At 51.1% G+C, this 24,547-nt stretch overlaps 9 protein-coding genes across 9 annotated transcripts; 5 read left to right on the forward strand and 4 right to left on the reverse strand.

Moving 5' to 3' along the window:
* Window positions 1–525: 525 nt before the first annotated feature.
* Window positions 526–2,372, forward strand: A1O9_12161 (eukaryotic translation initiation factor 3 subunit D; the record flags this gene model as incomplete). Its single annotated transcript, XM_013398960.1, has 2 exons — window positions 526–733; window positions 787–2,372. 2 exons carry the CDS (start codon window positions 526–528, stop codon window positions 2,370–2,372), a joined length of 1,794 nt encoding a protein of 597 aa, XP_013254414.1.
* A 469-nt stretch (window positions 2,373–2,841) lies between these two features.
* On the reverse strand, window positions 2,842–3,777 carry A1O9_12162 (uncharacterized protein; the record flags this gene model as incomplete). Its single annotated transcript, XM_013398961.1, has 1 exon — window positions 2,842–3,777. One exon carries the CDS (start codon window positions 3,775–3,777, stop codon window positions 2,842–2,844), a length of 936 nt encoding a protein of 311 aa, XP_013254415.1.
* Window positions 3,778–5,438: 1,661 nt separating this feature from the next.
* On the reverse strand, window positions 5,439–6,891 carry A1O9_12163 (uncharacterized protein). The gene is made up of 4 exons (XM_013398962.1): window positions 6,609–6,891; window positions 6,513–6,569; window positions 5,949–6,453; window positions 5,439–5,873 (listed from the first exon to the last, which is right to left on the reverse strand). Exons 1-3 carry the CDS (start codon window positions 6,871–6,873, stop codon window positions 6,068–6,070), a joined length of 708 nt encoding a protein of 235 aa, XP_013254416.1. The 5' UTR covers window positions 6,874–6,891; the 3' UTR covers window positions 5,439–5,873; window positions 5,949–6,067.
* A 672-nt stretch (window positions 6,892–7,563) lies between these two features.
* On the forward strand, window positions 7,564–8,202 carry A1O9_12164 (uncharacterized protein; the record flags this gene model as incomplete). Its single annotated transcript, XM_013398963.1, has 1 exon — window positions 7,564–8,202. The coding sequence occupies one exon, from the start codon at window positions 7,564–7,566 to the stop codon at window positions 8,200–8,202; it is 639 nt and encodes a 212-aa protein (XP_013254417.1).
* A 510-nt stretch (window positions 8,203–8,712) lies between these two features.
* On the forward strand, window positions 8,713–9,585 carry A1O9_12165 (uncharacterized protein; the record flags this gene model as incomplete). The annotated part of the gene is made up of 2 exons (XM_013398964.1): window positions 8,713–8,769; window positions 8,869–9,585. 2 exons carry the CDS (start codon window positions 8,713–8,715, stop codon window positions 9,583–9,585), a joined length of 774 nt encoding a protein of 257 aa, XP_013254418.1.
* Window positions 9,586–9,822: 237 nt separating this feature from the next.
* Window positions 9,823–12,931, reverse strand: A1O9_12166 (uncharacterized protein; the record flags this gene model as incomplete). Its single annotated transcript, XM_013398965.1, has 4 exons — window positions 9,823–10,869; window positions 10,919–11,128; window positions 11,175–12,711; window positions 12,759–12,931. The coding sequence occupies 4 exons, from the start codon at window positions 12,929–12,931 to the stop codon at window positions 9,823–9,825; spliced, it is 2,967 nt and encodes a 988-aa protein (XP_013254419.1).
* Window positions 12,932–14,390: 1,459 nt separating this feature from the next.
* Window positions 14,391–15,774, forward strand: A1O9_12167 (uncharacterized protein; the record flags this gene model as incomplete). The annotated part of the gene is made up of 2 exons (XM_013398966.1): window positions 14,391–15,449; window positions 15,517–15,774. The coding sequence occupies 2 exons, from the start codon at window positions 14,391–14,393 to the stop codon at window positions 15,772–15,774; spliced, it is 1,317 nt and encodes a 438-aa protein (XP_013254420.1).
* Window positions 15,775–16,069: 295 nt separating this feature from the next.
* On the reverse strand, window positions 16,070–18,485 carry A1O9_12168 (uncharacterized protein; the record flags this gene model as incomplete). The annotated part of the gene is made up of 2 exons (XM_013398967.1): window positions 16,070–18,263; window positions 18,346–18,485. The coding sequence occupies 2 exons, from the start codon at window positions 18,483–18,485 to the stop codon at window positions 16,070–16,072; spliced, it is 2,334 nt and encodes a 777-aa protein (XP_013254421.1).
* Window positions 18,486–20,724: 2,239 nt separating this feature from the next.
* A1O9_12169 (uncharacterized protein) lies at window positions 20,725–23,829 on the forward strand (the record flags this gene model as incomplete). The annotated part of the gene is made up of 1 exon (XM_013398968.1): window positions 20,725–23,829. One exon carries the CDS (start codon window positions 20,725–20,727, stop codon window positions 23,827–23,829), a length of 3,105 nt encoding a protein of 1,034 aa, XP_013254422.1.
* Between the last annotated feature and the right edge of the window lie 718 nt (window positions 23,830–24,547).

Consider the following 24,547-nt stretch of genomic DNA (forward strand, 5'->3'; position numbering starts at 1 on the left):
CATGATAGCCCCTAATCTAATATCAGTCATGTCTTGGATTCATTCTCGGGCACCCTCTCTGGTGCAAGGCTGCTCAGAAGGATTAAGCGAATCAAACAAATTTCCACGTATGTCCACGGATAGATCAGGAGGCTTTCTCACTGTTCTACTTGCAACTAGGTTCAGAATTATCAAAGGTTATCGATATCGCTTATCTCCCGGTCAAGATTTACAGTAGAGGTTAAGTACGAGTGAGTGCACACCGGGCTTGTGGAAAAGCGTGTGGATAGTTTTCTCGGGCCACTTGCCGTCGAGGCATCGGAAGCGACAGTAGGCTAGCTTATTCTGGTTAGGCTTGACACTAACGATGAAGGCTCGCCAAGATTTCGAGGAAATAATTCATCCCACTGCGCTGCCCGCCACACCACCCACTGGACTATCCCATATCAACTGCGACAGCAGACTGCCTTGACAACGAGCAGTCATATTGCTGCAGCGAATAGCACACCCAGCCGATCAAGGAATTCGTCAATCCCGGTATTCATCATGCCTGGAATTAGCCTTGCAGATACCATCAGCCAACTGAGTGTTAACGAAGAATGGGGACCCGAAGTCTCTTCTGTTACTACTCTCGATGGAGTTCCGTATGCACCATATTCTAAAAGCGACAAGCTAGGCCGCATGGCCGATTGGACCCAAGAGGGCAAAGAAGGCCGTGATAGAGGCGGCAGGCAATACGGTAGAAACTTTAGAGGTAAATCCCTTTGACCTTACCTACTAAGCAGCAGGCTTACAAGAGTAACCTAGACCAACAAATTTATGGTGCCGGCACTTCCTCGCTCTTTGCCGTTCAGGTTGCAGAAGACGAATCGTCCTTTTCGGTCGTTGACAACACCCGAGCCACTACAAAAACTCGAGGATTTGGACGGGGTGGTGGCACTGTTTTCCGTGGACGGGGCCAACGAGGCACTACTCAACGAGGAGGCAGAGGGGCATTCCAACGGGCAGGACAAGGCAGAGCTGGGGGTCAGCAGCAGTATCAAAATTACGATAATCGAGGTGGCCGCGGTGGACGGGGTCGTCGCTTTGGCTGGAGAGATTATGATAAGCCACAACGAAATCGTGATGCTTCAGTCAACATCCGCTCAGATTGGATCATGAAAGAGGAAATCGACTTCAACCGGCTCACAAAACTCAACCTCGAGACCTCCGCTGGTGAAGATGTTGACAGCTACGGTTTCTTGTACTACTATGACCGCGCTTTCGACAAGGCTCCAGTCAAGAACACTGAACGGAAATTACTCTCTCTTGATCGAGCAGCTTACAACGTCACAACATCCGCTGACCCAGTCATCCAAGAACTTGCTGAGAAAGACGAAGCATCCATCTTTGCCACATCTGACATTCTCTCCATGCTCATGTGCGCCACACGCAGTGTCTACAGTTGGGATATTGTAATTCTCAAACATGGGAACAAAATTTTCCTCGACAAGCGGCCCGACAGCAGCATCGACCTCGTCACTGTGAACGAAAACGCTGCCGACGCTCCTCTCGAAGCGGACTCTGCAGCAACTCCCTCCCAGCAACAAACCGGGGTCAAACCCGACAGCATCAACACACCATCTAACCTCGCCAACGAAGCAACCATGATCAACCACAACTTCGCCCTCCAAACGGTGATAGAAAACTCGTCGTCAAAGGTCGAATTCCCACACCCGAACCCATTCTACAGCGCCTCCGAAGAGACCGAACCTCTAGCCTCCAAGGCGTACAAGTACCGACGGTTTGACCTCTCTCTCGAGCGCGACGATGAGCCACTCCACCTGATCGTGCGCACTGAAATCGACGCAGCGGTCAAGAACAACATCTCCGGCGAAGACCAATACCTCGTGATCAAGGCACTGAACGAGTTCGACCACAAGGCACAGGGTGCCGGCGGCGCACTGGACTGGCGCACCAAGCTGATCTCTCAACGGGGAGCAGTCGTAGCCACCGAAATGAAGAATAACTCATGCAAGCTCGCCCGGTGGACCACGCAGGCCATCCTGGCCAAGGCCGACCAGATGAAGCTGGGCTTCGTGTCGCGCGCGAACCCCCGGTCTGCCGCCAACCACGTTATCCTGGGCGTTGTTGGGTACAAACCCCGGGAGTTCGCCAGCCAGATGAACTTGGGATTCAGCAACGGGTGGGGTATCGTGCGGACGATCGTTGACCTGGTCCGCGGCATGAGCGCGGGTCAGGAGGGCGACAAGAAGTATGTCCTCGTCAAGGATCCCAACAAGCCGGTGATCAGGTTGTATGAAGTGCCCTTGAGCACCTTTGACGACGATGATGACGACGGCATGGCCGGCACCGTGGCTACTGGTGGTGACCAAGATGGTGATGATGAGTAGACTCGGCTTCACCTTTTCGAAAAGATTGCCCCCGACGGCTGCGGCGCTGTCACCAGAATCGTGTAGCAGCAACCTTTGTTCTTTACTCCGCAAATGGCGTTTCTGCTCGTGGATCGGTACAGCCAAGGCTCGCTGGGCATGAGCGAACTACTCGTTAGGAACGTCGTGCTACGAAGACGAAATTAGAATACGAATCGAATCCATGAAGAAGGAAACCCCTCCCAACAAAGAAGCAAATTGTCACAGTGTCAACTAATTCAAATGATCCATTGATTCGCTCAACTACTCCGTACTAGGTCATGAAAGACGCTAAAATAAGAATAGGCTTGACTCGTCCTGAGTCGGTGCACGCTCGTAGGAACCCATGTCCCATGATGTCTAACATTCTGCCCTTCAACGCCATCCAATGGGTCATGCATGATATTGTACAACGGATTCCATGTTATTTCATTCAAAGCCTGGCCAGGACCTAACTGACCCTGCCCATTGTCTTCCCGATTTCACTGTGCCAGTCGGCACCCCGTTCGAAGCCGTTACTGGAAGTTTGGAAGTCCATCATGGCCTGGTAAACGGCCTCCTTGGAGGTGGTGACGAAAGGGCCATACTGGACGATATCCTGCTCCAGTGGCTGGCCGGCGAAGATGATGAAACGCGCGGGCTCGTTGGCGCCTTCTTCGACGTGCGCGGTCACCAGATCGCCAGACTGCTCGAAGACTACGTTGTGGTATGGCGTGATGGTGTCGCCTTGGGGCTTGTCGCCGTTGGTGAACGTCACGGCTCCCTCGAGTGTATAGGCGAAGGCGTTCCAGCCCTGTGGCAGTTCCTGGGCCAGCTTGCCGCCGGGCTGGACGGTGACGTCGAGGAGCCAGACGGGGGTGTAGGCGAGGTCCTTGAGTGATTCGACTCCGAGAGCTTTACCGGAGATGACTTTCACCTCGACCTTGCCGTCGTCGGAATTTGCGCGGGGGATCTCCGCTGCGCGAAGGTCTCGGTATCGAGGTTCGCACGACTTGAGGTTCTCGGGCAGATCGACCCATAGCTGCATTCCGACGTTGATGTCTTCTGTCTGCACGGGCATTTCCGCGTGCATGATTCCCTTGCCTGCCGTCATGAACTGAAGATCCCCCGGGCCGATTGTGCCTTTGTTGCCCGCAAAGTCTTCATGGTCAACACCGCCTTTCAGCAGGTATGTGATCGTCTCTTGTCCGCGGTGCGGGTGGTCGGGAAAACCGGCGCCCGGTGGAATGCGGAAGTGGTCGAGCATCAGGAAAGGTGTTAGATGGCGAAGGCGAGGCGTGCCGATTGAGCGGCGTACGACTGCGCCCGCGCCCTCGGATTGCTCGCGGGCGAGGAAAGAGAATTTGATGGCTCGTGGAGTGGTCATGTTTGAGGATGCGGTTGTCATGGCTGAGAGGCTTCTTCTGGTTTGTTGCTGAGCTATAGTGTTTGAGATTGGCCTGACTTTCTGGAAGATGGTGTTCTTCAAAGCCAGATTGCTGGTGTTTTCACGGTTGTAGTATGCGATGAGTAGCGCTGTGATGATGCAAAGGAAAATGGAAACGGGATGCTTCATCTGTAGAAATTGATACAACTTATACCTATCAACTCGATTGTGAATCGAACAAACTAGAAGATCCCGGTCGCAAGAGAGAAAACACCGTTTCTTAACCTTTGTCAGGACAAGCACCACCTTATCAAAGCAGCCAGCGGGCAGCTCAAGGTGAAGATGCTGCTTTGGCCAAGGTCGGAAATCCCCCACGGAACATCTGCCGCACTTGGCTGTATCCAATGACGCCACGATGGTGGCCAGGAATTTCAAAGGAGAAAAGACGTCTGATTCGTAAACAGTCAGTGTGAGAGGCTGTGGTGGGTTGGTGGGGTCAGTTATCCACCAAGTCGCTTTGGTAAGAATCTGTCAGCAGCGAATCACGTGACAGACATAGTCCAGATTACGTCAGACGGGTATGCCTTCCAGTTACCTACCTGGGGAAGATGCTCCAGATTTGTCCCAGATGAACACATTTGAGACCATTACAGTGCGGTTTCGAAATCTTCACCTCCGTACCGAAGCAGCAGAGTCGAAGCCCGAAACATTCAAAACTCAGAATTGCTCTTGCCAGTTTCTAAATGTAGGGCAAATAAAGTGTAGAAACTCAAGGTCGCTCCCCTGGGCCACCCCCTCGGGCGACCTTCTCCGAGCCGTCGAGAATCAAACTTAGATATATGCACCACATAACGATCAACTGGGACCAGAAACAGCCTACTTTCAGAACGGAAAGGGATCTCTCTAACTTTCCGAAGACAACGGGCGCCTTTATTCTGCACTTTTGGCCTCGTTTCCGACTTGTCAGTCTGGCGTTGTCGGATCGACCACAGCTCGTTCTTGTCTCCCATCACACTAAAAGGCTTCATCTTAGATATGTTTTTCAGACCTGTAATGAAGTCTCTTGTCCGTCTCCGGCCGTTGCCTAAGTCCGGGATGTCTGCAGAGACCATAGCTTCATGTAGCGGCCCGCTACCCCTGAGCATATTGTTGTCATCTGGTATGGCGCGACAGATCCTGGTTCGACGCCTGCACGACTCGCTGATGAAGCGAGTTCTGCCGAGGACGCAGTATCTCTGGCTTCAGTACCGTCTCTACTTGCACTTTTGGCACCTTGCTGATCGAACGGGAATGGTGGCACTCCCGTGCTGTCCGCCGGTGGTCCCAAAGGCTGTGAAATCACACTCATGTCAATGGGGCTTGCAAATGATGAGCTAGCGAGTGAAGAAGCTTGCAGGCTTGAACCGATTCCGCTGTCGTGGAAGCTGGTCTCCTTGTGTACGGCTGGTAGCAATGAATGCTCTAGCCTTGTCCTGTCCAGATTGCTATTCTTACCGAATAATAGGGCACCGTTGATTTCGGTGAAGGTGTCAACATCCTTAGTCCGCATTCCGCCTGAGGAAATCCTGCTCAGCACTTCCGTTGGTTTAAAAGAACGAAGCTGCTGTACACGGCCAAAGTTATGCTTGCAGTTCGGCCCACAGGTTCTGAACCACGTCTCTCGACGAGTGACGCAGGAGACCCTTCGCTATTTCGGGAGACTCCGCGTCAACTTCGCCTTCTTCCCAGCTGTGGCGCTTAACCTCCTTCAGCAGTGATATAGGGACTGCAAGGTACTCATGGCCTCGCGGAACGGTCTTCCAGTCTTCGCAGATATATTCCCTAGTGGTCTCGACGGGCTTGTATATCTGCCCAAATTGTTGCCCGAAAAGCGCTATTGCGTGTATCTGCTTCGTCAAGACTGTCCAGGCCTCTCCGTTTGACTGAAGCTCGACAGTCCTTCTTGTCAAGACGGGTCTAGCTGATACGATATCCATGAACTCGTAGCCTTCCAATTTTGTCCGGAATGGATTTGTCAGCTGTGTTGTTGCGTGGGTCGTCGCAACATCGATTTGGTGGTCGTAGATTTGCTCTAGAGTACTCCACGTCTGTGAAACCAACTCTCTTAAGCATGTTGTCTAGTAGATTTCTTTCCTGTCTTCACTTGGATTGCGCGCCTTCTTCGATGTCTTGTCCGAATCGTTGTCAGACACCTCGCCGATTGTCGACATTTCCTCGTGTCGACGTACTGGAATTGTTTCATCGGCCCATGCGCTGAACTCCCTGAGGATGATGTGCTTCATGTTACTCTCTTCCACCAAGATATCTGCAGCTACGTTGGCGCCACCATCGATTGTGGGGTGATCAAATCTCGAGCGATTGAAACGCGGGTCGTTGAAAAGTGACCCTGTGCGCCCGTAAAGGTTCTCGAACGACCTGTGTTCGCACGAGATGTAGCAAAGCGCTTTGCTCCATCGACTAACCACCCTCGCTGGGCTCCAACATCGTAAAGCACAACGTAAATGTTGCGGGCTTTCTTAATCTGTACTGAATATCCAGAATGTTTGGAGAACTCCGGCGTTTCCCTACTGCCTCGGACTGCGTTCACACTTCCCCCAACTATCTTACTGATAGAGATTGTTAGCTTCTGTTCTATCGCCAGTCCTGGTGAGCACTTTTTAGCTCCGGCCCAATTGATCTCGTCATATTTCACTTCCTCTGTTCCAATTTCGATTATTAACTTTCAGACTAGCAGTTTAGATGAAAAAAGAACATACCCAAATGTCTGGTGATGTCCGAAACCCATCCCACAAAGTGGCGGATGTCTCCATCCTCTAGAACGTTAGTACTTACCTTGTCGGTGTCAATCTAACCCGGACAACGCTCTCGAAACGAAAAGTAAGGGATGCGCATTCCATTCTCATTGAGTAGAAAATGCCAAGTGATAGAACGGTCGGTCCGACGTGTAGGTACAAGCATAGTGCAGAGTCCCTTTAGAACCAGCGTTGTATTATAGTGGGTGGCAAAGTGTGCTTCGGCCAGGATGCTCATTATGCCAAGTGATATTTCTAGACCTTGCTCGTTCTCATGCCTTGCAAGTATCGGGAAGCCGTTAACAACCATTGGATTGCGGAACATAGCATGCCAACAAGTTCCGACTACGCCAGCAGATAGACCACGTTCCGGAAGTGGACTAATGTTGAACCCTAGTTGAACTGCGAGAGATGGCACTTCGCTATTGGAATTGACCTCTTCAATAGTTGTGATACATGGGGTAGCAAGACATATTCCAACCGGTACCGGAGAGGTTCGGAGAGCAGCTCCAAGCCATGCAAGCTGCTCACACAGCTCTACTAGAGCAGCCTGGCGTCCAAGCGCCATGATCGATGCTTTGGGTGATCTTAAATTGATATCGAGCTTTGTTCCATCGGCTAGGCCACCTAAAATGATAAGAGATTGTATGATAAGTTCTCTGCGCTTTGCTTACCTGAAAAGGGTAGATTCGGAGATGTCAATGCGTTCTGTATCATGCGTACGACCTCACAGCCACTTGATGGCCAAGTTTGGCACATATAATCAATGCAGATGAGCGCTTGAGCATTACTGTATATAATATGTTGAAGCATTCGTACTAAAACGCATTTTGATCCTCTACCACAAATCAATCATTCGAAGGGAAAGCCCTCAGGTCTGACGGAGACGGCGGAACAGAATGGTTCACCTGTTCATACGCTGACCGGAACCTTTTGTTCCTGTGCTCCAGCCTACAGTGCACATGGACAATCTGATCCAGTTACATCAGACCATCGTCAATGAGCCTTCATCACAATGAGTCAGGGTACGGAGCAAAGTCTCGAGAATAGACACGTGTCTGGCCAAGCGTCACCTCCGTCGAAAGGAAAGCTTCAGCTCATCTCATACGGCCGTTCGAACGGTCCTCTCACGGGTCCAAGTGGCGCCGTCGACCAACTCACCTTCTCTGTGCGCGACATAGCGAACCCACCGGCCAGACTGAGGAGAACGCACACCGGCCTCTCATCACGGCTGCGCAAGGAAGTCATGGCTAACAAGGCTGCGGCTGCACGACTAGAGAGCATGTGCGCGAGAGTTGAGGCGAAGATGTCAGAAATGGCAAGCCTTGATGGATCTCACGTCCTGTTCGTCGGGATCATGTGTGAAGAAGGCAAGCATCGGAGTGTGACATTTGCAGAGGAGCTCTCGAGGCGGATAGCCTCTAGTGGCTGGGACATTGAAGTCCGGCATCGGGATCTGGCTGGCTTTGGCCACGACGATGCTGACGCGGAGGAGGCCCTTGACTCCGATGAAGCTAATTCTCCATCTTCACAGAGTCCTGGGACTGGGAGGCGGAAAGGAAAGAAGCAGCAGGACCATGAGAGGAAGAAGGGCAGGTCTTCAGCACATAAATTTGTACGTGGTAACACCGAGGAGTATGAATATGTGCATTGATTTTGATGGCTGGGTACGTATGTGATTGTTGGATCTAGTAGTATGCCATTCCATGCCGCCACGTATTCAAACCCATCAAATCACTCCTGGGTCCGGGCTCTAGTAAAAATAGGCTCTCATAATTACACAGATGGATATTACCCAGTCTGGTAGCTCGGCTATTCGGCCACCATCTCCAAACCCGCAGACTCCAATCGCAATCCGCCCCACCAGATGCCGAGTTCGAGATCCGGTTTTGCGGAGAGATCCAGGGACCAATCGTGCCCAATAAGAGGCATGCCCATTTACAAAGTGACCACTTCGTCCATTTCAAAGACGGGTCTCGTCCCGACCAGATCCACATAAGTAGACCGTCAGCGACCGAAATTTCATCGTTGTGCCTAAGGCAGGCGATACAGAGAGAGGGAATAGAAGAAAGGAGACGAGAGAATCCGGTCGAACGGAGCCTGACGAGCATCTGCTGCCTGAATCTGCGTCTACGAGGAAACAGATTGCATCGTAACCAGAGAAATGGTGTTCTATCAACCAGGGAACACGGATCATAACCTCCCACGAGATCCCTTCAAGGTAAATACCCTATTGATGTCTCCCGACGTAATATCATTCGCAAAAAAGAAGCGACCATGCAAAGTATTGACTGACACCACGTCCTTCCTTCTCACACAGGCATGCGTGGTTCCCAGGCCCATCGGCTGGATTAGCACGGTATCGCCACCAAATGCACCATCTCAGGAAAATGGCACCACCACCACCATCAATGGATCAGCGGCGCCCGCCCATAACCTGGCACCATACAGCCAATTCAACAACCTGACCTTCGATCCACCGTATGTGATGTTTTCCGCAAATCAGACAGGGTTTGGTGAGCGAAAGGACACGACTCGCAATGCCGAGGCAACCGGTGTCTTCTGCTGGCAACTCGCGACTTGGGATCTGCGAGAAGCCGTCAACAAGTCCGCCGAGGCGGTTCCCTACGGCGTGGACGAGTTCGAGAGAGCCGGGCTCGAGAAAACGTGGTCTGAAGTGTTGAAGACCCCGGTCCCGATGGTGAAGCAAAGCCCGGTTAGGTTCGAGTGCGAATACTACACGACTCTAAGGCTTCCGGGAAATCCTCCCATGGGAACTGTCGATGTGGTGGTGGGGAAAGTGGTGGGAATCCATATTAGTGAAGATGTTTTGACGGATGGCAAGATCGACATCAGGAAAACCCAACCCATTGCTCGCTGCGGGTACTACGAATATACTGTCGTCCGCGAAACATTTGAAATGATTGTACCCGGTGACCCTGACATTTTGTTTGGCCTCGAGGGGAACGTCGCAAAACACAAAGCACATCGGGAAGCAGCTGAAAAGACAGCACTGGAGGGCACCGGTCCACCTTAGCCATGCTCGTCATTAACCTTCGAAGGATTGATATGCGGTTCGCCTGATACACTTGATGTCCTCGATATCAGATACCTTTGACATGTCCTTTACCGTCTATGCTTAGCCCAGTCGGAGATAAGAGATAAGAGACACTCTAGCTCTATCATGCAATCATTACCAAATATAAGATAGTTGATTGAGGCCAGACAAAGCCTCCAGCCGCAGCCCTCCTTTTGGCCCATAGAACTGAGCGCATCAGACGATACCCTGGCAGAATTTCTCATCCTCTTCCAATGCATCCATGGTTGAGGTGGCAGACGTCGATGCACCGCTCTGAGATTTATCGGACCACATCGATCTGCGTCGTCCTGGTAACAAGGACCGCTGACTTTCCGTTGTTTCCCGACGTTGAATACCTGTCAAACAGATGTGGTCAGTACGCATATAACACCGCAGGTATGGTGATGTCAGCAGCCACTGCTCGCGCAGGGAATAAGATTTATCATATGTGAAACCCTTGAACTCACCCTTGAGCTTCAGCTTAGAATTCTCCAGAACCTTGCTAACCTTTTCAAATTTCTCTTCTTCTGAAGCGGATCCGATTTGCTCGGGTCTACTCAAAGCTTCATCTCGTGTATGGGATGCTGCTCTGCGCGTATGGCTGGAATTTGCGTGTCTCTCAAGCCACGGTTCCGCATCTGACTCGACAGCAACACCTTCGTCCTTCATGCGGAGCAGCAGATTGTCTAGCTGAGTGCGGAGAATACCCTCCTCGCTATGTCTAGGCCCTGAAGGAGCATCTATGGTTTCAATGCTTTCGGAACTCATTGGACGGTTTCCCAGGGCGTAAAATTCGAGATCATCTGAGGCTAATATTGCTTTGAAAGCCTTCAGTAGCGCAGATCTGCCTGGTTCTGGTAGAAGGGTGGCTTGCTTGATCTCGTCGAAAAGCGTGTCTATTTCCGAGCTCGCAAGCCCTCGAGTGTCCCTGGACGGTTTCGTCGAGTCAGGCAGTTTACAAAGCTCCCAGAAGGCGTAGAAACAACCTTGTAATCCCAGGAAGCGACGAAACGAGGAGGAGTTCATCTCAATAGCCGCAGTCGCCGCGTAGGAGAATTTGTATTCTTTGAACGGGCACCAGTTACACTGATCCACATAATTCTTGGCCCTCTCCAGACCAGGATGGGATGATGCAGGCAGTGGAATGCGAGCTGGGGACGGAGTTTGAATGGCGATGGATTTTGAAGATAAGCCGGGGTCTCGAATCGTGGGACAATCAACCTCGCTACCGACAAGAGAACCCTAATTCATACTGGTCAGCCGGACTCTTGAACTGTGAGATGTTTCTCACTTCGATGAAGGTGTCTTCAAGTGTGGACCACACATTCCCTTGCAATTTCACGATATCCTGCGAGCTCGATAAGTCAAGAGAGTTATCCGTGCACTCGAGGATTGATTCAGGAGGTGACATTTTCTTCTTTAATGGAGATTTTGCACTTCTTAGTGTCAACTCAGCAGTCCATGGGAATGTTTGAGAGTTATTACTGTCCGAGAGGAGGTTCTACAATGCGTTCAGTGATCCTTCTCGAAACTATTGGTGCAATTACCTTCGGTGGTGAAGGAATATTCATATCCCTCACCTGACTCGATGGATTTTCTGTTCCTGCCTTACCTAGATCTGCTACCAGGTCTAAGTCTTCGACGCTGAGTCTGCGAGAGTTAGACAGAGTGGTAGGTAATGTAGCGATGGCCGCGTTGCAAGGAGCACTCTGTACAGAACCTTGTCGAGGCGTTTCCATGGCTGTAGTTTCCGTCTCTTGTTTCCTCTGTGGACCTTTATGTGCGGAGTAAACCTTGAATTTTTGCCGAATATCCTCATGTGTGGGGTTATCAATCCATTTCTGACTACCCACAGGACTTCTTAGGTGTTGGCTGTCATGTGCTTGAGATTTCGGCTCCTCTGATAACTCATGGTCGGCATCGTATCTCTCCAACGGGGCATCTAACGCTCTGGAGCCAGACATGAGCTTCGAAACAGTACTTTGTCGTTCACCACAGTGTTTGCTAGTGCCTGAGTCTTTCATCGTCGAAGGTGTTGGACCAAGTAGCCCGCTGTCACTTGATATGGATTCAGATGCTTCCGATTCTCTCCCACAATGGCCAGAAGGATGAGCTGATCCTTTGGTAGTATTAATTACCCCGCGCCTGTTGGTAGTTAGCGAAGAACTCGTGGTTGCGGTAAGATCTGGAGGCAGATCCTGGACCTTCTCATCGTTTGAGACAAAGTTCCTGTCGATTGCTATATTTGTAGAAGTAACTGTCGTCAAGTTTCTACTCTGGAAACGATCGTCATATCCTGTGAGCATCTCTTGTGTCTTGCCTTGCTTCGTGGCGTCACTAGGGTCAGCAAATGGATCCTCAATGCTCGAATTTGTCTCTGATGGAGTTGGGAGATCTACATGGGAGCCTTGAGGCTGGATCTGGGTTTCAATTTCGACAAAATGATCCCGAAGCTGTGCTGCACCGAGGGCATAATGGAGTTCAGGCGAAGACTTCAGAATTTGAGTTTCTGGTAGCCTCGCCGTGAGAATCGAGTCTCGCAATTCTGAGGCGAAGCCGTGTGCGAATGGGGTGAATGCTAATTGAACGGGAGCTAAGGATGGAGCTGGTTTTGGGATATCAATTGGAGATGATCTCTGTCCTGACTCCATAAAAGATGCTCCCGGCTGGAATGTGACGGATTTTTTGGGACTTGTGCGAGCGGATTTGGGAGTGGCAACGAGGCTGCTTGTGACATCTTTTGCGGTGTCGTCGTTGATCACTGGGGATTTCTTGGTATCTTTGTAAAAGAAGGATGCCGGTGCTCTGATAGCATCTGCCAATGATTCGAGGAATGTTTTTGGTACCTCTGCCTCTTTCAGGGACGTCTGAGAACGATTACGGCGGTGAAGCTTCGGGGGGCGGGCACCACTTGTGCGTTTCTGTGGGTGTGGGCTTGGAGTTCTCCTTCCACGCAGGCTTTTCTGCTGAGGTGATGTGGCGTTCGCTCTCTCAGGGTCATGGTCAGGGTTAGTTGGATCATACTGTGGGTAGAGGTCTTCCTCGAGGGCGTCTGGTAAGACCTTGACTGGCGACACATTGATGCTGCAGAAACTTAGCACAACAACGGCTGGGCGGCTTTTGCCACTTACACAGTAAATCTCCCTCTTTTGTAGGAATCGAAAAGAGATGTCCAGCTCTTTCGAGGAGTTATGGAGGGCATTGTGATAGAGCGGCCTCTCTGGTGAGATTTGGTGGGGCTATCCCCAGATTGAGGATTGCTTGCTTTACCACCAACTCTGTTTCGAAGACTTCCAAAAGGCATTTTGGCGATATCACAGATGTATGTAGCAAGGTTAATGAGCATTGGACAAAGAGAAGCTAGAGTGGTCGGTCACGTCACGTTCGTGTATCACAAGCTCCAGCAGCAAGGCGGGGGCCATGGAGGAGACGATCCGATGCTGAGTGGCGATGAAAAGGTGAGGAGAGATGCCATATGGGAGATACAGAATGTCTGTAGGGGAATTATAGAGATGGTATCGAGAAAGGAGGACCGGGGTGGGTGGCCTGGTCCTGCTTCTCGGCCATCTTCTTACCTCAGGGAAGGAACAATCAACAACCTCAATGGTTCGTGACTCAGTTTGAACAAACGTCAAAAGAACGTGGCATCGAGGCAGGGTCACAGTTTCTTTCGGGCGTGTCCTAGTCGACGAAGTTCTGCTCTTCATGGTGAGGTCATCTATAAGCTCATTCATAAGAGAAAGCCTTTCACCTCCATTCACGATGGAGGATAGATCCTTGTCACAAGGTGGTTGTAATAGTCCACCGTAGGCAGTCCGTGTTGAGTGCCTGGCTAGCTTTGCACTATCGTGGTCTGTGACCCGCCGTACTACACTGCTCTGAATCGCTCCAACATCTGAAGCAGTGAGGACTAGGGGGCTGAAAGTACGACTCGCTGTGCCGTGTGCCTCTGGAACTACAGTATATCGAGAAGGACGAATTGGCAGGCCACATCATAGGACGGCTGCCACGTTTTCTTTGGCAAATACTCGATTAAATTTGCCCGAGGCGAGGATCAGCCATTGCCGTCCACTGAGCAGCTAGGCGTCACTTCGAAATGCACCACCACCGGAAAGTATGATATCCGACATCCTACCAGCGCAGTGAGTGAAGAAGTATGGATCGCCTTGTCCAAGATCGACTTTCATAGCTGTGTCGGTCAACTGATAGATTCGTCCGTAAAATTAAGCAGGAGGGACATTATTTCGTCCGTGGCAGAACTCGGAGGCTCGGCGAATCGCGCCAAGCATGTCAACCGCGTTCCTTTGGTAATTATGCCAAACAAAAGTGCCTGGGTGCCTCAAAGTAGGTATCTCTACCTTGTGGGCACGCTCCCAATCTGAATATATACCATTAGCTGGAGTTCCACCATTCGTTCCGGGCACCGACAGGATGACTGGTTATCAGCGATCGTTTGTAATTTTGCTAGTACGTATGATACTGAGGACCCATTTGCCAGGCACCATGTCGTTGAAGCCGCCGACAAAAACCATCAGAGTTCAAATTCGTCCGTGCCAATCTTCAACCACCATATATGGTAGATGAGCCTGACTAATGCAACGAGAGGAAGGTAATCCTGAATTATCCATACATTGTCCGCCCTATCAGTGGGCTTCCATCTATATATCAGGATGCCCTGAAAGTAGCCATTGCCGCTTGCACAGTTAATGCTCAGTAAGAGCCTTCACAAAACCCATATTCCTCGGCACCCTTTCGTTACACTGATGGGATTCACTACAACTCCACTATGGTGCCTGAGCGCATGGGCTACAATAGCGGCTGCAGGCTCTGATGGCCAGTATGGTCCGCTCAACTTCAAAGCAGTATTTGGGCAGTCACCCGCGCCGCTGATCATAGACGTCAATCCTACATTCATCGAACAGACACGGCTCAAAGCCAGCTTAACCCGTCCTGCCATTGACATCGAAATCCCCCCGTTCACGGAAGGCGTCCCTTCAAACAACATCTCCGCCATTACCGATTTCTGGGCGAATAGCTACGACTGGCCCGCTGTGCAAAGCGACCTCAATCACCACTATCGGCATTTCACCACAACAATCCCTCCTCTGAACGACTCCCACGCAACATTCCCAGACCCGGTGCCGCTGCACTTCGTACACCATATTTCATCACGATCTGATGCCATACCCCTTCTCTTTATCCACGGCTGGCCAGGCTCGTTTCTAGAAGTGGGCAATATTTTGGCAGATTTGGTGGAGCCATCGAACCGATCTGATCCAGCCTTCCACGTGGTCGCACCATCGATACCAGGGTTTGGGTTCTCTCCAGCGCCGACGAAGCCTGGGTTTGGATTGATCGAAGCCGGTGCAGCTTTCCACCAGCTTATGCTGCAGCTTGGCTACGAGCGCTTCGTAATTCAAGGCGGCGATTTCGGCTCTCACACAGCCCGCTACATGGGCGCCGCATACCCCGACTCCGTGGTCTCCATCTTGTGCAATTTGTATGGGGTCATCGCCAACGACACAGACCGCGCTCGGAAAGCGGCGAACGAAACGACCGCAGAAGAGAATTCCTACATCGACTTTCTCGACGCGACGATGCCCTTCGCCCTGGCGTTTTGGGACCTAGAAGCCGTGGTCCCACTGCAGCTGGGCATCCTCCTGACCGATAGCCCAGTAGGTAATCTCGCCTGGCCATACATGGGCATGCGTGGATATGCGCCCGGCTACGAATGGTCATTCGAGGATTTGATTACCTGGGCAATGATGTTATACATTCAAGGTCCGTACGGCAGCGTCAGGATCTACCATGAGCTGAAAAGAGTAAGCCCCTACCTTCAATCCTGTTCCCTCCTCATCGGAAGAATCAAGTGCTTACAGATTTCCACAGGAGGGCACACTTGACTTCCGATACCCCTACGTCCCCGTCCCTACAGGCGTGCTGCAATATTTCCCCGATGCGGCGTATGGCGCGCCGCGCGACTGGTGTGAACGTACCGCCAACGTAACATCCTTTGTGCGCAAAGATCCGGGCGTCCTCGGTGGTCACTTCCCGGCACATGTGAATCCGAAAGAACTAGTCTCCGATATTCGAGCCTTTTGGGCGTCCCCCGAAGGTGGATGGCTGGTGGGCGCGATCGAGCAGTGAATAGTACAGCGGATAGTGCAAAAAATGTGCTTTCTTTTCTGGTAGCGTCTCCTTGATTGGAATCAAATAACTGCCAGTCAAGGAAGGCCACAAACGTTCCAAGGAATGTTTACGTGATGCCAATGAACTTGATAGACTAGACCCTTCTAGACTTGACTCTCCCTCGACTCTTCCAATAGTCTCATCACGACCACATTGGCTTGAGTCTGCCAACTGACCTGTGCGTATGGTCGGTTCAGTCCTCGAAATCATAGAACATCTTCAAGATTTAGGGACGCTCTCAATGCGGGCACGGCTATCCATGATCTTTCAAGTAGCTGAGCATTTCCGCATAGGATCGGATCTCGCTAGAGCCGAGCTCCGGGTCATGGATCTGGACACGGAATTTCTCGACCAGGGCGGCCATGTGACAGGCGCAGACGATGACGCCGTCGACGAGCAACTCTCCGTCGCCTTCTTCAAGCCACAATTCATAGTCCTTGGTCAGATTGTCGATCGTTGTCAGCTCCATGCTCCCGCTGCTGGCGGCCCTGGGACGGACTTTGTTGTTGTTTGACAGCTTGACCTTCTCAAGTGGTGTGGATCCGGGAGCGCACAGCCCACAATTTTGGCTCGATCGGCTGATGGCCCAGACCACGAGGCCCGCACGGAAGATGCAATTCATCGCAATCGGATTGACGGGGATGTTCTGAGCGCGAAGGTCTGGCGCGTTCTCCGAGTGCAGGCGCAGGATCTGCGCTGCGTGCCAGAGAGCATCCTTTGCACGGCCCGACCGAGCCCAGTCGTGGACCAGGCTTTCCATCTGCCGTTTCGCAGGATTCGAAGTGCTGTCCCGAGTAAGCGATATGGCCAATCGTCGCAGGATTTTCATGTCCACGTATACTCTCAACAGCGAGGCATGGTACAGCAGAAGTGAGCTGAGGTAGGTTTCCTTTTCGCTTGGATGCGGACAATACTCCCTGTGCGACAATCGAAATTGCTCCATAGTGACCTGCCAGATTCCCCACAACACTGGCCAGCTTTGACCAAATCCACCAGCACTCAGGTTGTCGGGTGCATCTTGGCCAGCGGCGAAGCCGTCGAATGCCGTCGCCGGATGCTGCGTCTCCTCCCAGGATCTCGCTTGCATCGAAACAAGGCCGAGTTCGAAATCGGAGATCGTCCTGAATCCCGGCAGGTTTAGTCTACTACATGGAGACAATCGAGACATGGCCAGGAAGCACTGGATCCCATATGTGGAGCTTGTACGGTTCGATGGCTCCTGGCTGATGGTCTCTTTCCATTTTTCTTGGCTGCTGTTCCAAGCTTTATCTGTGCAGGGGAATGGGAGACAAAGCTCTTGAAACCGCATGGTGGGCGGCAAATCGTCGAGAATTTGAAGGTAGCAATCGAGTCTAAAGGCAGAAAACACCAGTCTTTGCTTTTCTTCTCGGACCACCCAGCGTGAAAAAGGACTGGCAGCCGGGTCATCTTGGGCAACAATCGTCTCAAAGTCCAGAAGGCCTGCCCTCCTGATTTGATCCACTAAAGTGATTATATGTGAGCGAGCCTCGGCAATTTCTGAGGCGTCCTTGTGATACAAGGTAAACAGGATGGTCAATAAATAAGCTTGATAGGCTGCTATCGACGGTGCCTTACGGTCCGGGGTGGCGTCCTGGATTCTTTCCCGCAAGATCTTCCGCAGTCGACTGTTCAGCCCACTGACCGAACGTAGCACAGTCCTGTCATGGTTGGGACTGACCAGCAGTCCGAGAAGCCCCACCGCACATTTCAGTAACAACGAGGACTTCCTTACCCAAAAAGATTCCTCGTGTATCAAGGACCATTGGTGGTGTAGACTAGTAAAATAACTTTGTAGAAAAGAGACTGCACAGAGTTTTTGGACAGTTTCGGCATACTCGATTGGGATGTTGGCTTCAGCACTCCGTAATATGTCGGCATCATCCAGTGGATACGAGCATCGACCAGCAGCACGTTCATTTCCTGGACGACTGTAGCTCCCATTTGCCAAAGTCCCTGGATTGATAGACGCTGCGGCGGTCCCTGGGGCACTGCTGATCCGGTCGTCCAAGAGGGAATTAATATCGTTGTTCCGTTCACGAGCAAAAATGTCGAGGCCTCCATGATCCGAGCCTAGCTCCAAGGTCGAAGCCGTAGTGAGAGGAGTCAAGGATTCCCAAAGAGGTCGTACTGGAGGTTCCAGGAACAATAATGGAGCAATAAACCTGCTTTCGGGATCATTGCTCTGGACGCTTGCATTTGAGATTTGGTCACTGTTTGAGTGCGGAAGTCGGCCGAAGGGGGCCGTCGAATCTGCATCTGTGGTGAGTGGGATTGGGTGGTCGATCAGCGTCGAGTCTTCTTCACATGACGCATTGCTGTTGAATTCTTCCTCATCTGATTCATATGTCGTGCTCAAGCGAGCTGATCTTGAACCAGACCAGTGTGGGTTCTCAACATGAAATCGTTGGTGTCGAAGCAAAGCATCTCTAACACAAAAGTCAGTGTTCAAACTACGCCAAACTACGAACGAAACCACTGGAGTCATTGGTTTCACGGTGTCGCGCTTACTTTCTTGCGAACGCCCGACAACAGGTGGGACAGGTATGAGGGCGTGACCTGGTGTGCACGTTGCTCTTGTGCCTGAGTAAATGGTATCTTCGTCGGAAGGTCTTGTTGCAATTGGCTTCCGAGCAAACCCAGGAGGTCATTTTGACCGTGTCTTAGAAGAGTGCGAAAAAAGAAATCGACATATTGAAAGAGTTAGGGGATTAGTTAAGAGGCTTAGCCCAGCATGCTAAAAGAACAAAATCCACTTTGGGGACCCCGCCACAACCCGCGAGTCATCATGAATCTGGAATTCTGGAGCTTTGATAGGTTGAGTGGGTGATTCTCGCCTGGGACGCAAACCCAGAAAGCCCCAGCGGCACCAGAGTTGAGGGAGGTGTTTGTCACCGAGGCCATCTAGGTCTTCCAAGGTCTGGAAAAACCCCACACATGGGAGAGGAGGCGTTGGTTGTCGACCCCACATTGGCGGTAGCAATTTGATGGCTTGTGGGGCATCCACCCACATCAACTCGGTAGCTAAGGAGATGGAGGAATCGGCGTCCTCAATAGGACAAGACTGGGACTTACTCGTACGGGCGTGGCAATTCAAGAGTAGGCCGGGAATAGACCGGTCATCCTCGTTCAATCCATGGAATTGGTGCCCGGCCATACACTTCGTTCGCCGTGGGATGTCAAAATATTCAGGGCCCTTTTGGCAGTATGCAGGATGCTGTCACCACCACCAACAACAAATACATTCCCTCAAGCGTCTGGATCTGCCGGTGAGGATGGCGAAGAACGGCTGATCAGAGCGACATCATTGTTGCGGCTGTCATACTGCTCTCGCTCAGAACAAACTGCCCACAGAGTAAGCCCCTTCGTTGTAGTATAGCTGGGCGCTCTAGGTCTCGTCGAGGAATTGCTGTGGCAAATACTCGGCTTCACCCTCTTTCCGTATGTCCTTCCTCGTAGTCTGCTGGAGCTGTCGGAAGATCAAGAGCATTTTGTTCTCTTGCAATGGGCTCTTTGCCTGAAAGGGGTCCGCATGGTGGGAAGATCAATGGAGAAGACGTGGAGCATCATGAGATATTCTCAAAGGATCATCCCTCTTTCAAGGGCAATTCGCATGATTGCCTAGTCTTTTGAGCTGCTCCGAAGGTTGAAGGCTTTTGGTGGAGAGAATTGAAATTGTTGAGCAACTCGTATTCCTGAGTTGGCTGAGATGAGTTGGCACTCACTGACGCTGCAGAACGATGATGAGCAGCAAGAAGAGAAGTCACGGTATACTAGGCATCCCAACGAGTACTGTGTCGAAGAGATTTGAGAATGGGCGGACACAGAGCTCGACATAAACAAACTCCAAAGCGGGCAAATACATAGCCCCCTATGATCAACCCCACAAGCTACACCTCCCCACGTACTGAAAATGAGCCTGCAACAAAGCTGGTGTTGAGTTCTACGCACACTACTGTGTGTTACCATGTGTGACTTTGAGTCAACGGGTGAGTGCAATCAGAGGGTTAGTGCTTGACCTTGCTCGGAGTGAGGCTATTCAGGGGGACAGATGGGGCTGGCTCCAGGGATGCCGCCGTTGTGTTTTCCTGCTGGCACAGTCTTTGATGATGCCATACCTCCTTTGACGATGTTCCATGTGATCCATGAAGTATTCAGCATCCGATAATTGCGTTTGCGGCAGGGCTGCTGACGACTACCACCATTGATATGGTAACGAGAACTCGTGGTGTATATAGCCTCGCGAGGCTTGGCAAGGCTGTGGATGTCAACGTTGGCCTTGGCCAGACTGCATATAAACAGATGATGTCAGCGGTGAGGACTTCCACCAAGTCCACCAAATCTACCAAATCCATCGATGCCGCCCCCAACCCAGCACAACGGCCGAACCAACTTCAAAGCATTCCAGCACAATGGCGGATTGACGGCTTGTCGCGCACAAAGAATCATTCTCTAGAAATCCCGTTCTGGAGGTATGTAGCCATTTGTCCTCACAACTAGGAGGTGCCTAAAGCTAACCAACGTGAATTCAGACAACCAACTTAAACGGCAAAGAAATGGCCTCTACGGCTTGAGCTTAGGGGAACTCATAAAAAGGACTACTACAACCAGCTATCCCTCAGTATCAGTTCTTCAACGTCCTCCTCTTGCCCACGACAAATCTTGTGGTCGACAAGGGTATCGTGGTTGTCCCGCCAACGCTAGCGCAGTCACCACATCGCAGCCTTCACCTCCTCTGCGTCACTCGACCAGTCCAAAGACCCAATTCGCGCTTCGCCAACTCCTCTATTTACTTTAAAAAAGCCGTCATTCACGCCCAATACCTCCAATGCTATCTTTGGGTCCCCCGTGAACAGCCTACAATTCTTCAACTTCAACTTTTCAAGCGACATGGTCCGCGAACAGGAACCTCCTCGGAACCCGCTCGCGCCCTCCATGGGGAACACTGCGCCACCTCAGAAGCCCCAAGACCAGGGCAAATCAATCGGTCAGGACTCTGCGGCCGCTCTACAACCAGAATTTGGCAAGCCAACCGCTCTTGGGGCTTCACCACAACTCTATTCACGTACTCAGCCACTGGTCAGACCGACTGCCAATGTATCAGCACCTCGACAGGTCAGTGGCAGTCAAAATGACAAGTACTCAAACCTTTTCGTCCCGGCGAAGAAGCCTACACAGCGCCCTGAACTCCATAGACCCCAAATCAACGGCACAAATCCGTTACAAGCATTCCGAGACATCAAAAGCGGTAGCCACCAATCTCACAAGCCTACTTTGTCCGCACCTACATCCAACGATGATGACGATGTTTTTGAAATTCCCAGGCCGAGCAGCTTCCCTACGTGGCAACCTAGACCTATTTCCCAGCCAACATTCTCCTCTCAGACATCTACGAATCCTTACTATCAACCTCAAAGCCTAATTGACCTCACACTTGAGAAAACCGGATTCGCTACAAACCGAGGCATGCACGACCAGGAGCAATTCTATTCGTCCACAGACCCGTACACCTATGTGGATGCGGCCAAGGCAAACGAGAACATTAAAGCCCTTCTTGAAGGAGCCTTCGAAGATGAAGAAGATCAATCTCGAACAAGAAGACGAAAGAAAGCACTAGAAGCCAAGCTTGACAAATTGACTGACAAAGTGAAGGGCATGGATGTCAACGGCGAAGACAAGAACGAAGACGTCGAAGAAGAGGATGAAGACGAGGATGAGGATGGCACAATCAATGGCTTGAAAGTCAAGTTACTGCCTCATCAGATCGATGGTGTGAACTGGATGCGGGACAAAGAGACCGGTACCAAGAAGACCAGAGGAGTCCTGCCAAAAGGCGGCATCCTCGCAGATGACATGGGTCTCGGAAAGACGATTCAGTCAATAGCATTGATGTTAACAAATCCAAAGCCTAGCAAAGAGGAGCTTGAGAAGAGCAAGCGCAAGCTTCCGGAAGACATCGGGAAAGGAACGCTTGTTGTGGCTCCCCTGGCTTTAATCAAGCAATGGGAAGGAGAGATCAAGGATCGGATCGAAGAAGAACACGCGCTCAAAGTTTGTGTACATCACGGACCTGGCAGAGCCAAGAGTTACAAGGACTTGAAGAAATACGATGTGGTGATAACGACTTATCACACTCTCTCGTCAGAACATGCCGGATCCGAAGGCAGTCTTAAAGTAGGATGCTTCGGAATCCATTGGTATAGAGTCATCCTCGACGAAGCCCATTCGATCAAGAACCGCAATGCAAAAGCCACGAAAGCAGCAAGTGCCCTGGAGTCTGAATACCGCTGGTGTTTAACTGGTACACCTATGCAGAACAACCTGGACGAACTGCAAAGTCTTATTCATTTCTTACGCATCAAACCATATGACGACCTCAATACCTGGCGCGAGCAGATCACGAAGCCTATGAACAATGGCAGGGGTGGACTTGCTCTTAGGCGGTTGCAAGTATATCTGAAGGCATTCATGAAGCGAAGAACCAAAGACATTTTGAAGCAAGATGGCGCTTTGAAATCTGGAAAAGGAAAAGAAACAGCGACTGGCAAGGGGCCGGGCTTCAAGATAGTCGCTCGTACAGTGGAAAAAGTCGAAGCACAATTTACGGAGCAAGAGCGTGAATTCTACTCAAGATTAGAGTCTAGAACAGACCGAAGTCTTGAAGCTATGATGGCTGGGAACAAGATGAGCTACGCCTCGGCGTTGGTTTTGCTGATGCGATTGAGGCAAGCATGCAATCATCCCATGTTGACTGGTTCCGACCTGGCCAGTGAGAGAGATGCCATTATGGGAAGCCAGACACCCAGCCGACAGAAATCAAGCGCTGATGATGATATGGATTCTATCGCGAACATGCTGGGCGGATTGTCCGTGCAGACCAAGAGATGCGACATGTGCCAGACTGAACTATCCGCAAGAGAGGCTTCCGGTGGGGCTATTCGCTGCACCGAGTGTGAAACAGATCTCGAGAAACAGAACATTAATGCCGAAGACAAAAAGCGAACAAAGCGAGAGAAACGAGTGAAAAAGGAGCGAAAGGCAATACTGGCTCAGCGCACACAAGCTCGCCGTGTGATCAATGACAGTGACGATGAGGATAGCGACCAGCCAGAAGATAAGGTTGGGGAGGAAGAAATCTCAGATGACGACTACTCCTCTGAAGGCTCTACCACGTCTCCCGAGCCCAGCATCATGCAATCTGCAAAGATCCGCCACCTGATCCAGATTCTCAATGAAGACGCGCACAATCACAAATACATTGTCTTTTCGTTCTTCACCTCCATGCTCAATCTGATTGAGCCATTTCTCAAAGCAAACCGAATTCGATATGTTCGATATGATGGACAAATGCGCAATGACGCCCGAGAAGCAAGTCTTAACTCGCTCCGTAACGACCCTTCAACACGTGTGCTCCTCTGCAGTCTGAGAGCGGGATCTTTAGGCTTGAATCTGACCGCTGCCAGTCGAGTGGTAATTCTTGAACCGTTCTGGAATCCCTTTGTCGAAGAGCAGGCCATTGATCGGGTGCATCGACTGAATCAAACCATAGACGTGAAGGTGTACAAATTCACAATCAAAGATACAGTTGAAGAGCGAATCTTGGAACTTCAGGAAAAGAAGCGTGAACTAGCAAACGCCACGATCGAAGGCAAGAAGGGCGGCATGAAGCTGACGCTGCAGGATATGATGAACTTGTTTGGGCGCGATGCCGAACGAGAGCATCCTGTCAATGTTAACGAAATTGGAGGAAATGCTGATGGCGCTGGTCCACGGGGACGAGGATTGCTAGATCCCAGCTCTGGGGCAAGCCAGCCTTCTCCCGCTGATATCTCTGGAGTGTCCAGATCCTCAACAGTGTCATCGACCACTTCGTCTATTCACGCTCCATTGCCAGCTAGGGATAGAGAGAGGGACAGAGAGAGGGACAAAGAGCGTTACGGTGCGCACAAGAAGCCTCTACGAAACGAATACGAGATGTATGGGCGGAGATGGTGATCTAATCCTCTGATCAACAACCAACGATGATGACACTGAGACGAGTATCGGTTTGCAGGCTCAGATGTGGGGTGCGGCCAACTGGTTTATGTTTGGAGTAGATTCAATGCCGCTCCCCCAGATCCATTGTTTGTGATAATGAAATAAGCGTTAGGAGCTTGCCGCTTCTTCTCTGGATAGATTTCTATGATAAGTACTGAGAACGAGGCAACACATTGTTTATTGTACAATCCACTGTCATGATTTTCTCTGGTTTCGTTTCCAGCGCTGCCTGTGCCTGTACATACATTACAAGCGGCAGACCGAACAGACGACTGGACTTCCTGTTCTACCACCATAACATGACAGTGGCGGATGAGCAACGCCTTCACCAGGACTAGAACACGTTTGATATGCTACTAGTGGTATATCTTTTGACAATGACGACCGCAGTTCCTGGCAAGACCCTGTCTATCTATCTAGCTTTCTACAATTTCGAAGAAGGGAGAGGGAATGGAGATGGGAAGAACCTCTTTCAAACGAGATTGGACTGATGGTCCTCGGCGAGGACTCAGGAGTTAGCTGGAAGTCGTCTGGAGGGGATTATCTAATGGATTCTCTTTCATCGAAGTTGTGGTAAGGTGGCCTGCTGGGTGCTACTACTATATATTTATTTCATTCTCCGACATCGTGGGCTCTCAATGGCCGAGAATGCCCACCATGACAGGACGTCTTACGT

This window comes from Exophiala aquamarina (assembly GCF_000709125.1).
Source record: "Exophiala aquamarina CBS 119918 chromosome Unknown aczIA-supercont1.21, whole genome shotgun sequence".
Lineage (NCBI taxonomy): Eukaryota > Fungi > Ascomycota > Eurotiomycetes > Chaetothyriales > Herpotrichiellaceae > Exophiala > Exophiala aquamarina.

Excerpts from the sequence above, each read along its gene's own strand:
- A1O9_12163 (XM_013398962.1), bottom strand. The coding sequence starts at position 6,873 with ATGTTCCGCAATCCAATGGTTGTTAACGGCTTCCCGATACTTGCAAGG. Across the intron at positions 6,570-6,608 it reads GTTTCGAGAGCGTTGTCCGG|AGGATGGAGACATCCGCCAC; the intron begins GTTAGATTGACA and ends CTAACGTTCTAG. Across the intron at positions 6,454-6,512 it reads GGACATCACCAGACATTTGG|AGGAAGTGAAATATGACGAG; the intron begins GTATGTTCTTTT and ends AAATTGGAACAG.